The sequence below is a fragment of the Engraulis encrasicolus genome, chromosome 14, assembly GCF_034702125.1.
Source record: "Engraulis encrasicolus isolate BLACKSEA-1 chromosome 14, IST_EnEncr_1.0, whole genome shotgun sequence".
Taxonomy (NCBI): Eukaryota; Metazoa; Chordata; class Actinopteri; order Clupeiformes; family Engraulidae; genus Engraulis; species Engraulis encrasicolus.
This window is the reverse complement of record NC_085870.1, coordinates 37,416,103-37,436,010: the sequence shown is the minus strand read 5'-3', so window position 1 is coordinate 37,436,010 and position 19,908 is coordinate 37,416,103. Positions and strand designations below refer to the sequence as shown.

Below are 19,908 nucleotides of genomic sequence, written 5' to 3'. Positions count from 1 at the left end.
ATCTTGTTTTAAAAAGAAATTAAAAACAGCTTTATTCTCATCTGCCTTTGGTGATAGTTAGTTCATTCCATACTATCTATAATACAATATAGTTTATTTTTCTTCTCTTTTCTCTACTCTAGCACATTGAATGCCATTTATGTATGATAATGTGCTATATAAGTATTTTTTATTGATTGATTGATTGATTGAAGTATTGAAAATGTGAGCCAACAAAATTATATAGAAAATTATTACCATACGTTGGTAAGGTGTTGTTAGGGTTGATATGCCTCCTCTGTGTATATTCAAAAGATGCTTCTACCACAATGTCGCCCCACTGGCAACATTCACCCCTGTGTTTCTGATCTTTTGGTTCCTATCTTGTGTGTTATCAAGTGGTTTGTATGAGTGGCTTTTTCTGCACTCTCCTACCTAAACAAGAGCAACAATTATGACATTTACCATTGAATCTACCTATTTAGCCACATAGGCCATAACACTGAAGCCAAAAAATAATACAGCACAAAAGAAGGATAATACTACAAAAGAAGACAGAGCAATAGAAGTCAGGGCAAAAAATGGAGATTCTATGGGCAAAAGTGAATTGAGAAGTTCTACAGCAGGGGTACTCAATTAAAAGTCCCAGAGTGCCAGTTTTTCCAAATTCCTCCCAATAAAGCCCCCCGAAACAAAACAAAAAAAATTGGAAAAAAAAGATCATAAGGCCTTTGTAAGCACAAAACACACGGATTCACACACACAGCAGATACTTAGTTTTCAGTGACAGGAGGGGAGAAAATTTCTCTCATACAGGGCCTACATTTTCCTGGAGCAGTGTGGGGTGAGGTGCCTACCTTGCTCTCATTGACAGTCTTCAGTATTTTTTTAATGACATCAGATCATCTGAGAGCTTGCAGACTGCATTCATAAAGATTTATTTATTGATGAGATGTTGATTAAATGCAACAGCCAATAATAAATATTCAAGTTGCTGAAAACTTTGTTTGTAGTCTTAAAATGGGGTTAGCATTCAAAACGAACTATTTGGGGATAATTCTGAAAAAATAAGGGTTTTAATAAAAAATAAAAAAAAGAATTATTCGAGGGCCAGATATAGATGCCCTGCAGGCTGCTATTTGAGTATGGGGGTTCTACAGAATAAGTATATATTCAGATCACATTAAATGGTTTTGAATTGAGAATTAGATGACATGATGGTTATATCTGCTTTAAAATTGCATGGTACTAGACATTGATTAATAACCAGTGAATTGAAACATTATATTTACGCACAAGACACTAAGTCTGAGAAATATCATATATTTGAATAAAGCAATTGCTGACAAAGAGAGGTTGCATTTATATGAAAAGGGTTCCTGAAACAGTATACAAATAGCCTGTTTGGAAATAAGCATATCTCAAAATATATATGGCTATCAAGTGAGTTAGCATGGAAACCAGTGGCAGGGAAAATAAAGAAAGCAAGAAAAAAATCAAAGAAAATAAATGTCAGCCTTCACCAGCATAAGGTCTACTGTCAAACAAAACAATCCATCAAGTATACTGTATGTTCGAAACATTTCTACTGAGAGTAAACTGAGCTCTATTACTCGGCTGGAAATGTCTACAAGGACATGCCCATATCGAGCAGGCTTGATCTGCTGAGTGGCCACAAGGGTCTCTATATAAAACAGTCAGCAGCTGAGGCTGTCCCTAAGACCAACTTCTGCCTTCTACAGGTGAGTGGCAGCCTTTGCATAGGGGGAGCTGAAGGGAAAAGATTACCATTTCAATGAGTGAAGGCCTGGGAATTACAAGCAAGATGTTAAATCTATTTCTATGTGCTAATGCCATATAGTCATTTAAACCATCAGTATTAACGGAATATCATGTTGAATATTTTGCAGACACGCTGAACGTGACATCTCAGTTTCTGTTGGTACTTGGAAAGGTATGTAGAATTGTTTCAGAATAGCACTCAAAACTCAAATCAATGTTAAAGCCACATACAGACACAAAAAAACACTTTCTCTCTTTCTTTCAAACACACACACACGCACGCACACGCACACTTAGGGAGTACTTCAAAATAGCTGATTCCTACATCCTCAGCATTTATTTGAGGTGATGAAGTGATGCAATTCTATCAACATCTGGGACATACACCAGGAACAGCATTAATAAAAGGAAACTTCAATATGCCTTCTTCCTAGGAAACCAACGTGCCATCATGGGGGATGGAGATATGGAGTGCTTTGGCCCTGCGGCCATCTACCTCCGCAAGCCAGAGAAAGAGCGTATGGAGGCCCAAACCAGACCCTTCGATGCCAAAACAGCTTTCTTTGTGGTTGACAAAGAAGAAGATTATGTGAAGGCATCCCTGGTGAAAAGAGACGGTGGCAAAGTCACACTCAAGACTTTGCAGGGTGACAAGAGTAAAGTAGGTGTTTTTTTATTATGAAAGATTGTGACAATCACTAATTATATGGAATGAACATTAACATATGACAGAAAGTTTAAATAGTGAGGAAAAAAATGGGATTATGTGAAAACAGTTCTGCAGAGAAGAGATGGTGGCAAATCCACACTAAACACTGCAGGATGGTAAGAGTAAAGTAAGTGATAGGATGTAAGGATATCTACATACATGACCAAATCAAGAAAAATGTTGAATTAGCCTTAATGTTTCCTTGGCGATAAGTAAAGGGAAACAATATGACACTGGAATTTCATATGCTGCTTTCTGATTGGTTACTATGCATGTATTAAAATTATTTGAAATGCACGGCTCAGAAGTAGTTCTGTTAAACATGGTTAAAACCTTAGCAGAGTTCTGTGTTAAGTTAAGTTAGCTACATTCTATATATGCGATAGATGCATCAGGTGTTAAAATCATTGAATGCACGTGTCATGGAGTGTTACCCCTTGCAAACCACAAAATAAATAGTGGGTTGGATCAAAATCAATAAAAACAATACCAACAAAAATCTAGCTTACATGTCCCTTCTGTTAGGGGGCATGAGTCCTCTTTCTGTATACTTGTTGGCCTACAAATGGGTTTTGTGTTGCTGGACCTACTGTCCTATTTTCAAGAGTCAGTTTGCTGATGCACCATCTTTACTTAAGTAACTGTTCCTCTGAAAGTATTTTTCATATAAGTTTTTCATTGCTCTGTCCTCAGTAGGCCTACTGTGAAAACGTACTATAATTTTATATATTAAAGACAATCAATGTCACTGTGAGAATAACGAGCCATCTCATTGAGCTGTTTGTAGGGTATAAAAACAGATAGGCCAAAAGCATTTAAATGATATATGATATCGCTTGGTTGGATATGAAGAGTAAAATAGATTTAAAGAGACAATTGCAAAAAAAATGGCATGTTTTGTAAGTGGTAAGACCAACATGGGCCTTATTTGTGTAAACTTGTTGACCTACTACAATTACATCATTTGTTTATTGATGTTCATATCTTACAGGAAGTCACGGTGAAGGAGGATGAAATCTTCCCCATGAATCCTCCAAAGTATGACAAAATTGAGGACATGGCCATGATGACACACCTCCACGAACCTTCTGTGTTGTACAATCTCAAAGAGCGTTATGCAGCATGGATGATCTACGTAAGATTGAAGACAAACATCTGGCCCTGGCTAAATGAAAATAAATGTGCCTTAAATATTAAATGATATAACATTTTTTTCCATTCCCCATCAGACCTACTCTGGGCTGTTCTGCGTCACTGTGAACCCCTACAAGTGGCTCCCAGTGTACGATCAAAGTGTTGTTGAAGGATACAGAGGCAAGAAGAGGATTGAGGCTCCACCCCATATCTTCTCCATCTCTGATAACGCCTATCAGTTCATGCTCCAAGGTGACCAATTTTAGACAACTTTATACAATGTCTACGTTTTCCAATAGCTACTTTATGTTAGGGATGTCAAACTCAGGCTCTGGGGCCAAATCTGGTCCACGGTGTCATTTTCTTTGGCCCAGGAGATCATTTCAAATTTGTATTATAGTTGGCTCAAATACACCATTAATATACATGACTTGACCATGAAATGTGGTGCGTCATAGGAATATACTAACTGGGTTGAGGTCAATGTATCTAATCTCCCACTCATACAACAGAATATGTTCAGGCACATTTAAGCTACCGTATGTAAGTGTTTGTGAAATTTGTCCTTGCCTTAAAAAATTAAAAATTGTGTTCGGCCCGCGACTTCCTGACATATTTTAATTCCGACCCCCTGTCAATTTGAGTTTGACACCCCATACTTGTTTTTTCTAAGACATTGCATGCTCTGCAAGTAAGTTGATGCACTGATTCAACCTTATTATTTTCCAGACCGTGAAAATCAGTCTGTCCTGATTACGTAAGTAACCATTACAATTAATATAAGACTACATAATATGTTTTACAGAACATAATTGACAATATTATTCTCACTTATCTATCCCCAGTGGAGAATCCGGTGCAGGGAAGACTGTAAACACCAAGCGTGTCATCCAGTACTTTGCAACAATTGCAGTTGCTGGAGGAAAGAAAGAACAGCCAGCACAAGCTGGAAAAATCCAGGTATGTAACAGTATTGATGCACGTATATATTGTGTGCATGCACCCCAACAAGCTGGCAAGATTCAGGTGATTCCATTTGTTCATCACATTCTACATGTGCAATGCTACTGCCAGAGCCATAGAATTCAGAGTTGTGACAACCGGGGTACAGGAAGTCGGTTGGTGACATTCTTCACATAGATTCAAGTAATTCTAGGCAGCTGCTTTCTTTTCGCTGGAGACTGACATAGAACCCCTACATGAAAAGCAAAATTGAGACAAAAATGAATTTAAATGAATTATGTTTACCTTTACTGCACTCTCTGTGCCGATGCTCACTTCCTGGAACTATTGTGGAACTATGTCAATGCCGATCTTTGTGTCTAAGGCTCCATGAGCCACCATGTTTGTGTAAAATGGAACAGCGAATGTCAATGGGATTCGCTCAACTTTTACTTCCATGGCTCTGCTATCTGCAAGTACTGTAAAGGGGTAAAGCATCAATATTCATCAATGGCCTGAACTGTCCTGTAGGGGTCACTGGAGGATCAGATCATTGCAGCCAACCCTCTACTGGAGGCCTATGGTAATGCAAAGACCGTGAGGAATGACAACTCCTCCCGTTTTGTAAGTTTTGATAATATTTTGCAAAGGAAAAGCTAACAATTACTTGTGTGGTTATAGTAAACATATTTGTATTAACATATTTTCCTCTCCACTTGTTCATTTTTATCATGAATCATTCAGGGTAAATTCATCAGAATCCATTTTGGTCAAACTGGCAAACTGGCTTCTGCTGATATTGAGACGTGTAAGAAGACCTCATTCTTGAAACATATTCCTCACAAGTGAGAATACTATATTGCGAACATTTGCCATCTAAAAGATGACATTCTGATAACAGTATCTGTAAAATTACACTTCATAGATCTGCTGGAGAAGTCAAGAGTGACATTCCAGCTGTCTGCTGAGAGGAGCTACCATATCTTCTACCAACTCATGACTGGGCACAAGCCTGAGCTGATTGGTAACACATGATTCTACCTCACATGACTGAAAAAACTAAAACTACAAACAAAACATAATGAGCACATTCTAATGAGTTATCTGTTCATTTGCAGAGGGCCTGCTTATCACCCAAAACCCCTATGACTTCCCTATGATCAGCCAGGGTGAAATCACTGTCAAGAGCATCGATGATATAGAGGAGTTCATTGCAACTGATGTAAGATGCTTAAGAATATTTACAAAATGACAAACAAGTCCTCCCAATGTAAAAGTCATGCATTACACGGTAATAAGGAGTTGTATAATTGTTAAACTTATAATGAAGACAACAGCTATGGCAACTGTTTAAAGCAAAAGGAAACTTAGAATAGAATAGAATAGAAAAGGCAACATTTCATTTGTATAGAGTAGTCAAAATTTTCAAGTAAACTAATCACCTTCGATAGTAAGCCAATAAATAAATCTACAATTTTGGGGGCTAAAAATAACACTTGCAAAATCTGAACACGACTGAAACAAACTTGTGATAAGAAAGTCTGCCTTTATACAGCTCAATAGAGTAGACATTATCATATTTGTATCACATGAAACACTGAAAGCCTGAGGGGGAAACATTGTGAATAACAGTGTGAATTTTCAGGCAGAAATTTTGGCAGGCTTTCAATAACAGTGGTTTCCATGGCTTAAATACGTAGTACTTTGATGTTATAAAATTATGTGTATTAAGGGTTGTATTTTTGACTATTAATTCTAATTTAGTCACTGGGGACGTTGTGGGTCAGTAGTATGCTTACACGCCATACAATTAGACAGGGGACCTGGGTTCGATTTTGAACCAAGATTTCCGAATCCTTCACCCTAAAAGTAGCATAGTCCTAGGTACGAACAGTTGTGCCGACATCATCTGCAATTTCTAATTCATTATTTGGGTGCAGGGACTCGCGCTCTGCAGATGCATAATAGTTGCGTGACATGCTGAGACTGAGAGAGGGGGAGAAAGGTGAAGGATAAAGTAGCCTAGGGTTAGAGGAAATGTGGTATCTGCGCAGATAATAACGAATTGAAATGCACACTTAATCTACTGATACGGGTGTAGCCTATTTAAACTACCGTCGAAATAACGGATAGGGTTCAGAATTTTCAGTCTTCCTTAAAAATAAAATCTATGACGAACCCTCTGTTAACGTGACCTATGTGGTAGGCTAAATGAAAGAGTTACGGTAAATTGTGGCAAAACATTTCCCTTCTTTCATATTAAATTTAACCTGCTTTGTTTTACAGCCTATTTAAATGTCGGACTACTTGAGTAGCTAGACTATTGCTGCGACAGGTTTTGAATCTCTCGCTGAACATGCAACGCATGGAAGCCTTCTTCCATGGCGAGACTAACCAGTATCATTCAAAATCGCAGATAACCTACTCATAGTGTTGTATTCCATTTCGGTCATCTAGAAGGGCAACAAAGCTAACTGGTATGTTGTAGCATAATAATTTGCCTACAACGTGACACAGTTGGTGCGCAACTATGCGGTGACATCAGTACTAGTCAGTAGTCCGTAGTCGGATTACTGTTTCACAGTAACTGTGGCAACACTGTCAGTCAGTCAGTCAGTCAGTCAGTCAGTTCCTAAAAACAAGAGAACAGAGAGAGCAAAAGAAAGAGCAGGAGAGTGAGAGAAAGCAAGAGCAAAAGCAAGAGAGAGATCCAAGTAACCTGTAAGAAAACTATGTGCCTAACCAAAGCCTAGATAAACCAAAACCACACCTAACCAAAAACCAACCAAGAGCCTCCAATCCATACCCAAAAGTGCCTAACAAAAGAATTGAAGCCAGGTTCTTAAATACCCACCACCAGAGCCCAGGTGCACTCAATTAGACTAATCAGGCCCCACCCCACCTGTGTACGGGCAGAGGAGACCTGCAGGAGAGCCACACCTATCCCTACCTGTGCACTGGCAGGGAAGGGCCTAGAGGGGAAGCATAGGGGGTTGTAACAAATAATAATAATTCAGACACTGAAGAGCATCTTTCTGTTGTGTAAACTGGGTTTGACTTTTTCTTGTTTCAATTTATGTAGACAGCTGTTTTGAACTTTAGCACTTTGTCCTCTAACAGACGGCTATTGACATCCTGGGCTTCACTGCTGATGAGAAAATTGGCATCTACAAGCTCACTGGGGCTGTGATGCATCATGGCAACATGAAGTTCAAGCAGAAGCAGAGAGAGGAGCAGGCAGAGCCTGATGGCACTGAGGGTGAGGCCGGAATATACCGTATGAGATTATGTGCCGTATAGATATGAAATGCTGTTTAATTTATATTCACATGAATGCTTTACATCACATAAAAATGCACTGAAAATTCTATTTTCTACCCAGTGGCTGATAAAATCGCCTACCTCATGGGCCTGAACTCTGCTGACATGCTGAAGGCTCTATGCTACCCACGAGTGAAGGTCGGAAATGAGTTTGTGACCAAAGGCCAAACTGTACCACAGGTTAGTATGTGTTTAAAATATACTTGGAAAGTTAATTAGGCCTCTTAGTGTGAGCTAATGTTTACCTTGGAGAGGTAGGCTATTACACTACATCTACTGTAAAATATATAGTAATGTTGTAATTATGTATGTTTAATTAATAGTCTCTCATTTGTCAGCACACTGGATGGTGATTATGACAATGTGCTGCTGTATATCAGTCATTTTTGTTGACAAATATTTAATGGCCTATTATTTTCATTAGGTGATGAATTCGGTTTCAGCTCTTTGTAAGTCAGTATACGAGAAGATGTTTTTATGGATGGTCATCCGTATCAATGAGATGTTGGACACCAAACAGGCAAGACAGTTCTTCATTGGTGTTCTGGACATTGCAGGATTTGAGATCTTTGATGTGAGTACTTATCTACTCATCTTATTTCCACAATGTATTTTACTTAGAAAGTTTAATGGTTTTTAGTACTCCATTGATGGAATGTGTCTTCAACAGTACAACAGCTTGGAACAGCTGTGTATCAACTTCACCAATGAGAAACTGCAACAGTTCTTCAATCACACCATGTTTGTACTTGAACAAGAGGAGTACAAGAAAGACGGTATTGTTTGGGAATTCATTGACTTTGGTATGGATCTGGCTGCCTGCATTGAGCTCATTGAGAAGGTATTGTAATACTGTATATGCGATAGGATTTTTTTTTTTTTTTTTTTTAAAGGTATTGTGAAATGTAACAAACTTTCTGTAACAGCCACTGGGAATCTTCTCCATCCTTGAAGAGGAGTGCATGTTCCCCAAGGCCTCAGACACTACCTTCAAGAGCAAGTTGTATGAACAGCATCTTGGCAAAACCAAGTGCTTTGAGAAACCCAAACCCACAAAGGGTAAGGCAGAGGCCCACTTCTCCCTTGTGCACTATGCCGGCACTGTGGACTACAACATCACTGGCTGGCTGGACAAGAACAAGGACCCACTGAATGACTCTGTTGTGCAGTTGTACCAGAAGTCTGCAATGAAATTGCTAGCCTTTTTGTATGCATCCCATGCAAGTGCTGAGGGTATGAAAGCTTATTTACTTCCGTATTTTTAACTCTACTGTTTGAGAAGTGAATCAAGTTTTTCATTGCCTGTTATATCAATGACACAGCTGAAGGTGGTGGTGGTGGCAAGGGGGGTGGCAAGAAGAAGAAGGGTGGCTCCTTCCAGACTGTGTCTGCTCTATTCAGGGTAACTACTTGAAAAAAATGTCTGCATTCGTTGATTCATAGATATTTGAAGGAAAGTGGTCAACTGACTTGTTTTACCTTTCCTTGATCACAGGAGAATTTGGGCAAACTAATGACCAATCTGAGAAGCACTCATCCTCACTTTGTGCGCTGCTTGATTCCTAATGAGTCAAAGACTCCTGGTAAGCTAATAAGAGGGAGAAGATAGCAAAAAAATGAAACATACATGTATATTGTTTGATTCCTAAGGAGACTAAGATGCCTGCTAAGCCTGTATTTAAAATGCTTTGGGAAACTGATTTTGGGTGTGCCACGAATTTTACTTGGTTAATAACTTGGAATCATTTTGCTTCCTTACAGGTTTGATGGAGAACTTCCTTGTGCTTCACCAACTGAGATGTAATGGTGTGCTGGAGGGTATCCGAATCTGCAGAAAGGGCTTCCCCAGCAGGATCATTTATGCAGACTTCAAGCAGAGGTATGAAAAAAGTAGGGCTGGGACTTAACACAATTAATGTCGAGTAATTAATAAAAAAAATAAAAGAGATGAAAAGAATAACGCATTTTCAATGCACTATAATGTAGTTATGGGTCGATTCGAAACGGAAGGCAGTGACTCGATGACTCTCCTCCTACATAAACAGGTCACTGATTAGATAGGTGAAGTTAGCTGATGAGGCAGCCGTTACGAACGGCACTAACAAGTGCGCTGCCCAGCGCATTTAATGTTACGGCGATTCTATGGCGGGAGTTACGTTACGCATGCTATTTCAACGGTGAATGACCGTCAGACGGCGGAATCGTAAAATAGGCTATAAATAGATCTTGCGACCGCATATTTAGATACTACAATGATGATTTATCCCTTCTACATCTACATCTACATACATAAGTGTCAGAATAAAGAGTATAAGGTAGTAGCTTGGGTAGTAGCTATGTTTGTTTTTCAGGTTTCCGGTTGAGAGGGAGGTGGCACACAACATTTTGGGTACAAGGCAGCACAAGTCAGCATCTGATGCTGCCCTCAAATATCCCCGTTAGGCCCACAAATTTATTGATCGATTCACACTTTATGACTTGATGTCCAGTTAGCTCACTGGAAGGACAGCTGCCTTACCTGTTTCGAACGGATCCTACGTAGTTCTGGATTAGACTAATGGAGGGCAGCATTACGCCTGATGGTGTAGAGCCTGCTGAAATTGATTTGATTTCTCTTTTTTTGTAATCAACTGTTGATAAATCAGTAAAATCTATTATAGCCTCTGAAGCAAGAGAGGAAGATTTCTAATAGTCAGGGTTTACAATGTTCAGAATGTACTTGAGAGCATTGTATTTAACTAAAAACATACCCAATGTTATAGTTTACAGAAGATCTACCTATGCCTATTCCTAAAACATTTCACTGGTCTGTTGATCTTTGTTAATTACCCCATTGAAAAAAGAAACAATATTTTGTTGATTAAGTTTAAGTGTTATCATTATTCAAAATCCATGTGAAAAAACTCTTCACACTGTTCTCAAGTCGGTCATTAAAATGTGATTAATTTCGATTAATTAATTCCAAAGCTTCTAGCTAGAGTGATTAAAGTTTTGAGCTGAGTCCAAGCCCAAGAAAAATGTTTTTTTCCCCAGCCTGAAGGTTGTGTATCCCTGATAATGTCTTTATCTTACCAGTAGAAAGATTATGCTTGATCTTCCAGGTAAATACATCCTGTATTTCTTTCTGTTTCTTTAACCCATTTGACCTGAAAATGCCCGCTAACAGGCCAGGTTTTTGTTTATGGGATAATTTATACAGGCTACTAAAACCTGAGGATTTTCAAAAACACAAATGGGAGGATACATTAGGCCGTGGACACACTTTCATTTGGTAATTTTATTTTAATGCTTGGCTTTCATTTATACGGCATCTAAGCACAAGGGCGAATGTTTACTCTCGTTCATCTTGAAAGTCTACCAAGTCCAGTAACTTCCTCTTCATCTTCAAAAAAATGCCTCTCTACCTATGGGATTGTCTATCTCAACATCATCCTGATTCCCACCCATATCTGAATCAATGTTATCAATATGTCGTCATTCGTTTATGCTATGTCAATCACTGGTAATGAAAAATAAAAGTTTTTTGTCACTCAGAAGAACAGCGCAGCCAAATAGACATGTGTGTTTTGTGTATTTAGATCAACCCATTATATTTAAGAAAGAAATAGGTTGAAAGCAAGAGTAAAGGAAACATGACTCAGGAAATAACTTAAAAGTCAATAGATTTTTTCTGCCACTTAATTACATAATATATATATAAAATATATAACCACTTAATTACATAATATATTACACAACATAACAGCATATGTTTCGCAACAGTAAAAGCATTGAAAGCATTAGCTATTCACAAGCAAAACATTTAAAGCATTACCTATTCACTGAATTTCAGGTACAAAGTGCTGAATGCCAGTGTCATCCCTGAAGGACAATTCATTGACAACAAGAAGGCTTCTGAAAAGCTCTTGGGTTCCATTGATGTAGATCACACTCAGTATATGTTTGGCCACACCAAGGTAAATTGTGCCATAAGACGTTACGTTTTAACACAGTGTACACGCAAATAAAATGCAATGCTCAAATGTTGATGCTTAAAAAAAACATTTATAGGTGTTCTTCAAAGCTGGGCTTCTGGGTGTCCTTGAGGAGATGCGAGATGAAAAGTTGGCAATCCTGGTCACAATGACTCAGGCTCTCTGTCGTGCTTACCTAATGAGGAAGGAGTTTGTCAAGATGATGGAAAGGAGGTAATGTTTACTGGGAAATGTAGTGCATTCCCATCAAAATAGTCTATATGAAAATCACGCCTTTCACATTTTTAAGCTTTCTGTCTGTCCATTTACGTTTTTTGAATGAAAATCTATGTCTTCCCTAACAGAGAAGCTATCTTCTGTATCCAGTACAACATCCGCTCATTTATGAATGTGAAAACGTGGCCATGGATGAAGGTATACTTCAAGGTCAAGCCACTTCTGAAGAGTGCTGAAACTGAGAAGGAACTTGCAAATATGAAAGAGAACTATGACAAAATGAAGACCGACCTGGAGACTGCCCTTGCAAAGAAGAAGGAATTAGAGGAGAAAATGGTTTCCCTGCTTCAAGAGAAGAATGACCTGCAATTAGCTGTAGCATCTGTGAGTCATTTCTGATGTATTTTGTCAAGTTCTGTTATCGTGGTGGCATCCATTTTGATTTCACAGATTTCAATAAGAAACCTTAAAAATACTTAATTGTTCAGATAATCGAAACATTCACATATGGTGTTACAATGCAAAACAAGATTAAGTGTTTTTTTTTACAACAGGAAACTGAGTGTCTCTCAGATGCTGAAGAGAGATGTGAGGGACTTATTAAGAGCAAAATTCAGCTGGAGGCTAAACTCAAAGAGACATCCGAGAGGCTGGAAGATGAGGAGGAGATCAATGCTGAGCTCACTGCTAAAAAGAGGAAACTGGAGGATGAGTGCTCTGAGCTGAAGAAGGACATTGATGACCTGGAGCTTACCTTGGCCAAAGTGGAAAAAGAGAAGCATGCCACAGAAAACAAGGTTATTTTAAATATTCATACTGTAACAGCAGTGCTGAAAGATTGGAAAGCCTAAGCTAACCCCCCCCCCCCCCAAAAAAAAAAATAAAAATAAAAAATAAATGTATTTTTAGGTTAAAAATCTGACTGAGGAGATGGCCTCTCAGGATGAGAGTATTGCCAAGTTGACCAAGGAAAAGAAAGCCCTCCAAGAGGCACACCAGCAGACTCTGGATGATCTCCAAGCAGAGGAAGACAAAGTCAACACTCTGACAAAATCCAAGACTAAACTTGAACAACAAGTTGATGATGTAAGTACAAGTACAGACATTATAATTTCAATAAAGGGAGCACACTAAGAACAAAAATGCGATAATCCTAAACATGATCATTTGTTCATGAATAAAAATGGAAATTTCAGTCTTGCTTTCTATATATGCTTTATAACAGCTGGAAGGATCATTGGAGCAAGAGAAGAAACTCCGCATGGACCTTGAAAGGGCCAAGAGGAAGCTTGAGGGTGACCTAAAACTTTGTCAAGAATCCATAATGGATCTGGAGAATGACAAGCAACAGTCTGATGAGAAGATCAAAAAGTACAACATTCGAAACAAAAATAATAAATAACAAATATATAAAAATATGTGGTCGCTTTATGATCTCCCTTCTATTATTTTTTGTTTTATAGGAAAGACTTTGAGATAAGCCAGCTCCTCAGCAAGATTGAAGATGAGCAATCACTTGGAGCTCAACTTCATAAGAAGATTAAAGAACTTCAGGTGATCTATAATTTAAGTTCTGTAATGTTCTCTGTGGCAGGAAATAAGTCTTAAGTATTAACCTCAATCAAAATGTTCAGGCCCGCATTGAGGAACTGGAAGAGGAAATTGAAGCTGAGCGTGCCGCTCGGGCTAAGGTTGAGAAGCAAAGATCTGATCTCTCCAGGGAACTTGAAGAGATCAGTGAGAGGCTTGAGGAGGCTGGTGGGGCCACTGCTGCTCAGATTGAGATGAACAAGAAGCGTGAGGCTGAGTTCCAGAAGCTGCGTCGTGATCTTGAAGAGTCCACCCTGCAACATGAAGCTACCGCCTCTGCTCTTCGTAAGAAGCAGGCTGACAGTGTAGCTGAACTGGGAGAGCAGATTGATAACCTTCAGCGCGTTAAACAGAAGCTGGAGAAGGAAAAGAGTGAATTCAAAATGGAGATTGATGACCTCTCAAGTAATATGGAAGCTGTGGCTAAATCAAAGGTATTACTTTTAAGATTTAAATATTTATTGATGTTTCCTGTTGTCAAACCTGAAAAAAAATATTGACTTTGAAAATCTTCAGGCAAATCTGGAAAAAATGTGTCGCACCCTTGAGGACCAAATGAGTGAGATTAAGTCAAAGGCAGATGAAAATGTGCGCCAGCTTAATGATGTGAGCGCACAGAAAGCAAGGCTTGCAACTGAAAATGGTAAGTGAAAAATGAGAATATAAAGTGCCATGTTTAATTCCATATCAAATCATACATTGATTTCAGAAAAGTGAATTCAAAAGAATGATGGGACAAAATCATAACAATTAAAAAAATGTTTTAAAAAATTAAAACAAATTCAGTGAGTTGGTGTGGAATGGTGGTGTGGAAGACTTTGTAACCCTGGTTGCTCCAACTTAATTAATTCTTTGTTTACCTGTATTCCTGTAAAATCTGTGGTTTCTTTATGTCGTCTTTAAAACAGTTTGGATAAAAGTAATATCATTTAATTAATGGTCTAAAGGTGAATTTGGCCGTCAGCTTGAGGAGAAAGAAGCTCTCGTCTCTCAGCTGACCAGAGGCAAACAAGCCTATGTCCAGCAGATTGAGGAGTTGAAGAGGCAGGTTGAGGAGGAAGTGAAGGTATGTTTGGCAAATTAGTTTGAGTACAAGTTTAGGAAAATTATTGTATTGTTTCAATATCAGTATACCCATTGTTATTTACATTTTTATCTTAAGGCCAAGAATGCCCTGGCTCATGCTGTCCAATCAGCTCGCCATGACTGCGACCTGCTCAGAGAGCAGTTTGAGGAGGAGCAGGAGGCCAAGGCTGAGCTGCAGCGTGGAATGTCCAAGGCCAACAGTGAGGTGTCACAGTGGAGGTCCAAATATGAGACTGATGCCATTCAACGCACTGAAGAGCTGGAGGAGTCCAAGTTAGATATGATTTTAATACTATCATTTCAACATTTCTCTCCCGCTAATTTATTACATATAAATGCTATACACATGGTAAAAAATATAAAAATCTGTATTCTTTTCATCCATTATCAATGATTATGAATGTATCTCTAATCTTAACTGTTCTAAGTTCAGCAAAACTATTGGTAACACTTTATAATAATGTTCCTTAGTAAAGACTCAGTAAATAATTAACTGATGATGAATAAAACATTAACAAATGTTTTTATTGTTAACTAAGCTTTATTAATGCTTTATAAAATATCTACAAATGATATCTGCAAGATTTTACACACAGTATAACAGATTATTTTATTCATTTACAAGCAACTTGTAAATGTTTGATAAATATAAAATATTAACATAGCATTTCCTAGTCATTTACAAGCATTTGTTTACATTTCCTAGTTATTTACAAACGTTTGTTAATGTTTTGTTCATCAATAGTTAATTATTTATTAAATCTTTATAATGCTTTTTTGCATCCATTATTCTTAAGTGTTACCAAACTATTTCCTTCAGGAAAAAGCTTGCACAGCGTCTCCAGGATGCTGAGGAATCAATTGAGGCTGTCAACTCCAAGTGTGCCTCCCTGGAGAAGACCAAACAGAGGCTCCAGGGAGAAGTGGAGGATCTCATGATTGATGTCGAGAGAGCAAATGCATTGGCTGCCAACCTTGATAAGAAGCAAAGGAACTTTGACAAGGTCTGACACATACTTTCTAAAAATATAGATTCATGGTTTGAGTATTGTGTTTGTACCATAATATATTACAGCACTTTCTACAATATTATTTTCAACATGTTTTCTTTCTAACCAGGTCCTGGCAGAATGGAAACAGAAGTATGAGGAAGGCCAAGCTGAGCTGGAAGGTGCTCAGAAAGAAGCTCGCTCTCTCAGTACTGAGCTCTTCAAGATGAAGAACTCATATGAAGAGGCTTTGGATCAGCTGGAGACTTTGAAGAGAGAGAACAAGAACTTGCAGCGTATGATAATGTTTTTCCTCAACCTATTTTTACCAATAAAATGCACAAATACAGCAGTACAAAGTGTGATTATGGCACTCTGTAATTTTACTCTCATTGGATGCTAGGCCTGCATTATAATCATTTGGCATGCACGGCCTGAAAGTAGTTCTTTCAAAAATGTGTAATATCACAGTTCCAGATAAATACCTGATGGAATGTATCTATACATTACGTACATGCATAGTGCTCCAGCTTTACACAACAAACACTACAATCCAGCCAAATTTGAGCCTAATCCTTTAGTAGATAATTGGTAAAGGAGTAACATCCTCCAAGATGTGCATTTAATGGTTTTAAATCAACTTGGTAAAATACGGTTCCAGCTTGTTTTAGACTCCATTTAGGCTCTAAATTTAGAACAATCTAGCCTTTAGAACCATTTAAAAAATTGCGATTACCGCTCTCTTCTGCAGAACCAACACAGCCATAACTATTACTATCCTCTTCTACAGAGGAAATTTCTGACCTTACCGAGCAACTTGGTGAAACCGGTAAAAGCATTCATGAGCTGGAGAAGGCTAAGAAGACAGTAGAGGGTGAGAAATCAGAAATTCAAACTGCACTGGAAGAGGCAGAGGTATGATTTTCATAGTGAATTAGGACAATAAAGTCACTGTAAACCATGTGTATCTTGTTTGGTGGAAATGTGCCCATAGTCAAATTAGTAATTCAAAATGTCTTTCCACATAGGGTACACTTGAGCATGAGGAGTCCAAGATTCTTCGTATTCAGCTGGAGCTTAACCAGGTCAAAAGTGAGGTTGACAGGAAGCTGGCAGAGAAGGATGAGGAGATGGAACAGATCAAGAGGAACAGCCAAAGGGTGATTGATACCATGCAGAGCACCCTGGACTCTGAAGTCAGGAGCAGAAATGATGCCTTGAGAGTCAAGAAGAAGATGGAGGGAGACCTCAATGAGATGGAGGTTCAGCTCAGCCATGCCAACCGCCAGGCAGCTGAAGCAATGAAGCAGCTCAGGAATGTCCAAGGAATGCTCAAGGTATAATCAGAGTCTATAATGCAACTGACGGGGCTAAAGATAAAATATTTCTTTTGAATTACTATTGTATAACTTCACAGGATGCTCAACTGCACCTTGATGATGCTATCAGAGGACAGGAAGACATGAAGGAGCAGGTTGCCATGGTGGAGCGCAGAAATGGCCTCATGGTGGCTGAGATCGAGGAGCTGAGATCGGCTTTGGAACAAACAGAGAGAGGCCGCAAAGTGGCTGAGCAGGAACTGGTGGATGCCAGTGAGCGTGTAGGACTACTGCATTCACAGGTAAGTTGGAAAAACTCAAGCTGTTAAGGGCCGTACACACACGTCGCTGCTAGTTACTCGCTCAGCGGATGAAGTCAATAGAATGTCTACGTGTTCCTACGAGTCTCGCTGGCGAGTAGGCGAGGAGAGTACAAGCGATGCGATGTGGGCGGGTTCCGAGATAAACTTATTTTATCTTCGAGCGACGCGAGTTAAGCGAGTAACCAATTGGAATGCAGAATACAGATTATTGACAGGTGACGTTGCCCCTGTGGTGTTCTGACCACCCACCTTCTGCACGCCACCACACTTTGGTTAAAAGTGTTGAGGAAAATACATACAGTGTACACCATCAAAGGCTCATATGCATGGTTGTGCACAGCACACGATCAACGTTAAACAGCGTAGCCCTACATTTTGTTTCGTACGGACGTTATTGGCGCGGACAGCGGGAACCATGACAACCAGTAAACAAAATCACCCAGAGCGAGTGGCAAGTAGGCGAGTGAGCAAGTAGCGAGTAAATAGCAGCGACGTGTGTGTACGGCCCTATACTCCGATAAGATTAATGTATTAAATATTCAACCAGACATGTACTCAGATATCAGACCTCCACCAAGGAAGCTGTTTGATAGAACATTTGACTATGTTACAAGACTTAATGCCTTGTTTTGTGGAGTTAGAAACTGGAATGTCACAGTATCACAATGATGAAGAATCTTTAAAAGTAATTCTGGATACGGATTGTGATCCGGATCACCACCAAAATTGAATCACGTGTTCCTTTTGTCATTTCCAACAACTCCACAAAATTTCATCAAAACATTTTGAGTTTTCGACAAACAAATTTTGGCAAACAAACAGACAAAGAGACAAACTAATGCAACCAAAAACTCCTTTGCAGAGGTAATGATAATTATGGCACGGTAAAATGAAAAATCAATTGTGCATTTTTACTTATTCAGAATACTAGTCTTTTGAGCACCAAGAAGAAGCTGGAGGCTGACCTTGTCCAGATTCAGGGTGAGGTTGAAGACACTGTTCAAGAGGCCAGAAATGCAGAAGACAAGGCAAAGAAGGCCATCACTGATGTGAGTTGAACAATTGATTACAGCACACAATGCTGTTGTTGCAAATGGTCAAGCTTTCCTGTACATCCCTGATAACTAAATGACGTGCACAACAATGCATACAAAAACAATACGCTGTTTTGTCTTTAGGCTGCTATGATGGCTGAGGAACTGAAAAAAGAACAGGACACCTGTGCTCATCTGGAGAGAATGAAGAAGAACCTGGAGGTCACTGTGAAGGACCTGCAGCATCGCCTGGATGAGGCAGAGAATCTGGCCATGAAGGGTGGAAAGAAACAACTCCAGAAACTGGAGTCCAGGGTATTTTAAAAGATGCATGTACTTTATTGATCAAAATACACTTTACTTCCACACACTTGCTGAAGTAATCTATGTAACCTATTGTTTTGTCAGGTTTATCTGACTCAAGATACTTTGTTACTACGGTTCCTCGAACATAAGCAAATCATATTTTGTTTCAGGTGCGTGAGCTGGAAGGTGAAGTTGATGCAGAACAAAGACGTGGAGCTGATGCTGTGAAAGGCGTCCGCAAATATGAGAGAAGAGTCAAGGAGCTCACCTACCAGGTCAATAACTTCACTTTGTGCATATTTGAGCTACACAAATGAACATAAAATTAATCAGTTAGTTGCATTAATTTTACCAAATTTCTGCAGACTGAAGAGGACAAGAAGAATGTCATCAGATTGCAGGATCTGGTGGACAAACTTCAGATGAAAGTCAAGGCCTACAAGAGGCAGGCTGAGGAAGCTGTGAGTAAAGACGCGTAATGATGTAACCTGAGGTAAATTCATAACTTTCACATTTTAACATGTGCTAACTACAAAAATGATGTACTGTTCACAGGAGGAGCAGGCCAACACCCACCTGTCCAGATACAGGAAGGTGCAGCATGAGCTTGAGGAGGCTCAGGAGCGTGCTGACATTGCTGAGTCCCAGGTCAACAAGATGAGGGCCAAGAGCCGTGAGGCTGGCAAGGTAAGTATTAGGGAATAGGAAACAACACCATGTAGTCAATGGCACGATGGTCCCCGCACAATGTAAGAAATACTGAAAATACAATAGCGTCATCCTAATAACACAGTTAGTCATAGTCACAAATGATATTGGAGTGGCACAAACCTCTTTTGTTTTCATGTGTTTTCAGGCCAAAGATGCAGAGTGACGAGTGAAGACAACGTAAAATGAGATGGGATTCATATAATATGACATCCTTAATAAAGCCATTTAAGCATTGCCACACTGTTCCTTTTGTTTGTCTTTATACAGTATATTATGCACAAGTATTGTCAATATTTTGTCATAATTGTCCTGGACTAAGCAAAATCACACAATGACACCTGCTTCTAAGAAACAGTATGTGTATATTACACACAGTGGAATGAGAGAGATGGTCAGAAGCATCCACAAGAAGGCTGAGATATAAGGCCACTTCCTGTTAGAGTCTTTTGGCTGTGATGGCTAAATACATTGACAGACAAAAATGTCACATCAG

At 39.1% G+C, this 19,908-nt stretch overlaps 1 protein-coding gene and 1 long non-coding RNA gene across 4 annotated transcripts in view; one reads left to right on the top strand and one right to left on the bottom strand.

Annotated features, from left to right (window-relative positions):
• Positions 1–19,908, bottom strand: part of LOC134462573 (uncharacterized) — a 66,979-nt gene that overhangs the window by 11,788 nt on the left and 35,283 nt on the right. The gene's annotated exons all lie outside the window — the stretch shown is intronic.
• LOC134462569 (myosin heavy chain, fast skeletal muscle-like) lies at positions 1,538–19,657 on the top strand. Its single transcript, XM_063215659.1, has 39 exons — positions 1,538–2,422; positions 3,462–3,605; positions 3,700–3,856; positions 4,334–4,361; positions 4,450–4,564; positions 5,078–5,170; positions 5,291–5,354; positions 5,472–5,570; positions 5,665–5,768; positions 7,667–7,805; positions 7,929–8,047; positions 8,292–8,441; positions 8,538–8,708; positions 8,794–9,100; positions 9,196–9,269; positions 9,363–9,450; positions 9,629–9,746; positions 11,700–11,823; positions 11,918–12,054; positions 12,186–12,441; positions 12,612–12,854; positions 12,967–13,143; positions 13,283–13,428; positions 13,521–13,611; positions 13,692–14,081; positions 14,164–14,290; positions 14,595–14,713; positions 14,810–15,006; positions 15,554–15,737; positions 15,853–16,018; positions 16,513–16,637; positions 16,751–17,059; positions 17,140–17,343; positions 18,288–18,413; positions 18,543–18,713; positions 18,875–18,979; positions 19,070–19,165; positions 19,260–19,391; positions 19,561–19,657. Exons 1-39 carry the CDS (start codon positions 2,213–2,215, stop codon positions 19,576–19,578), a joined length of 5,823 nt encoding a protein of 1,940 aa, XP_063071729.1. The 5' UTR covers positions 1,538–2,212; the 3' UTR covers positions 19,579–19,657.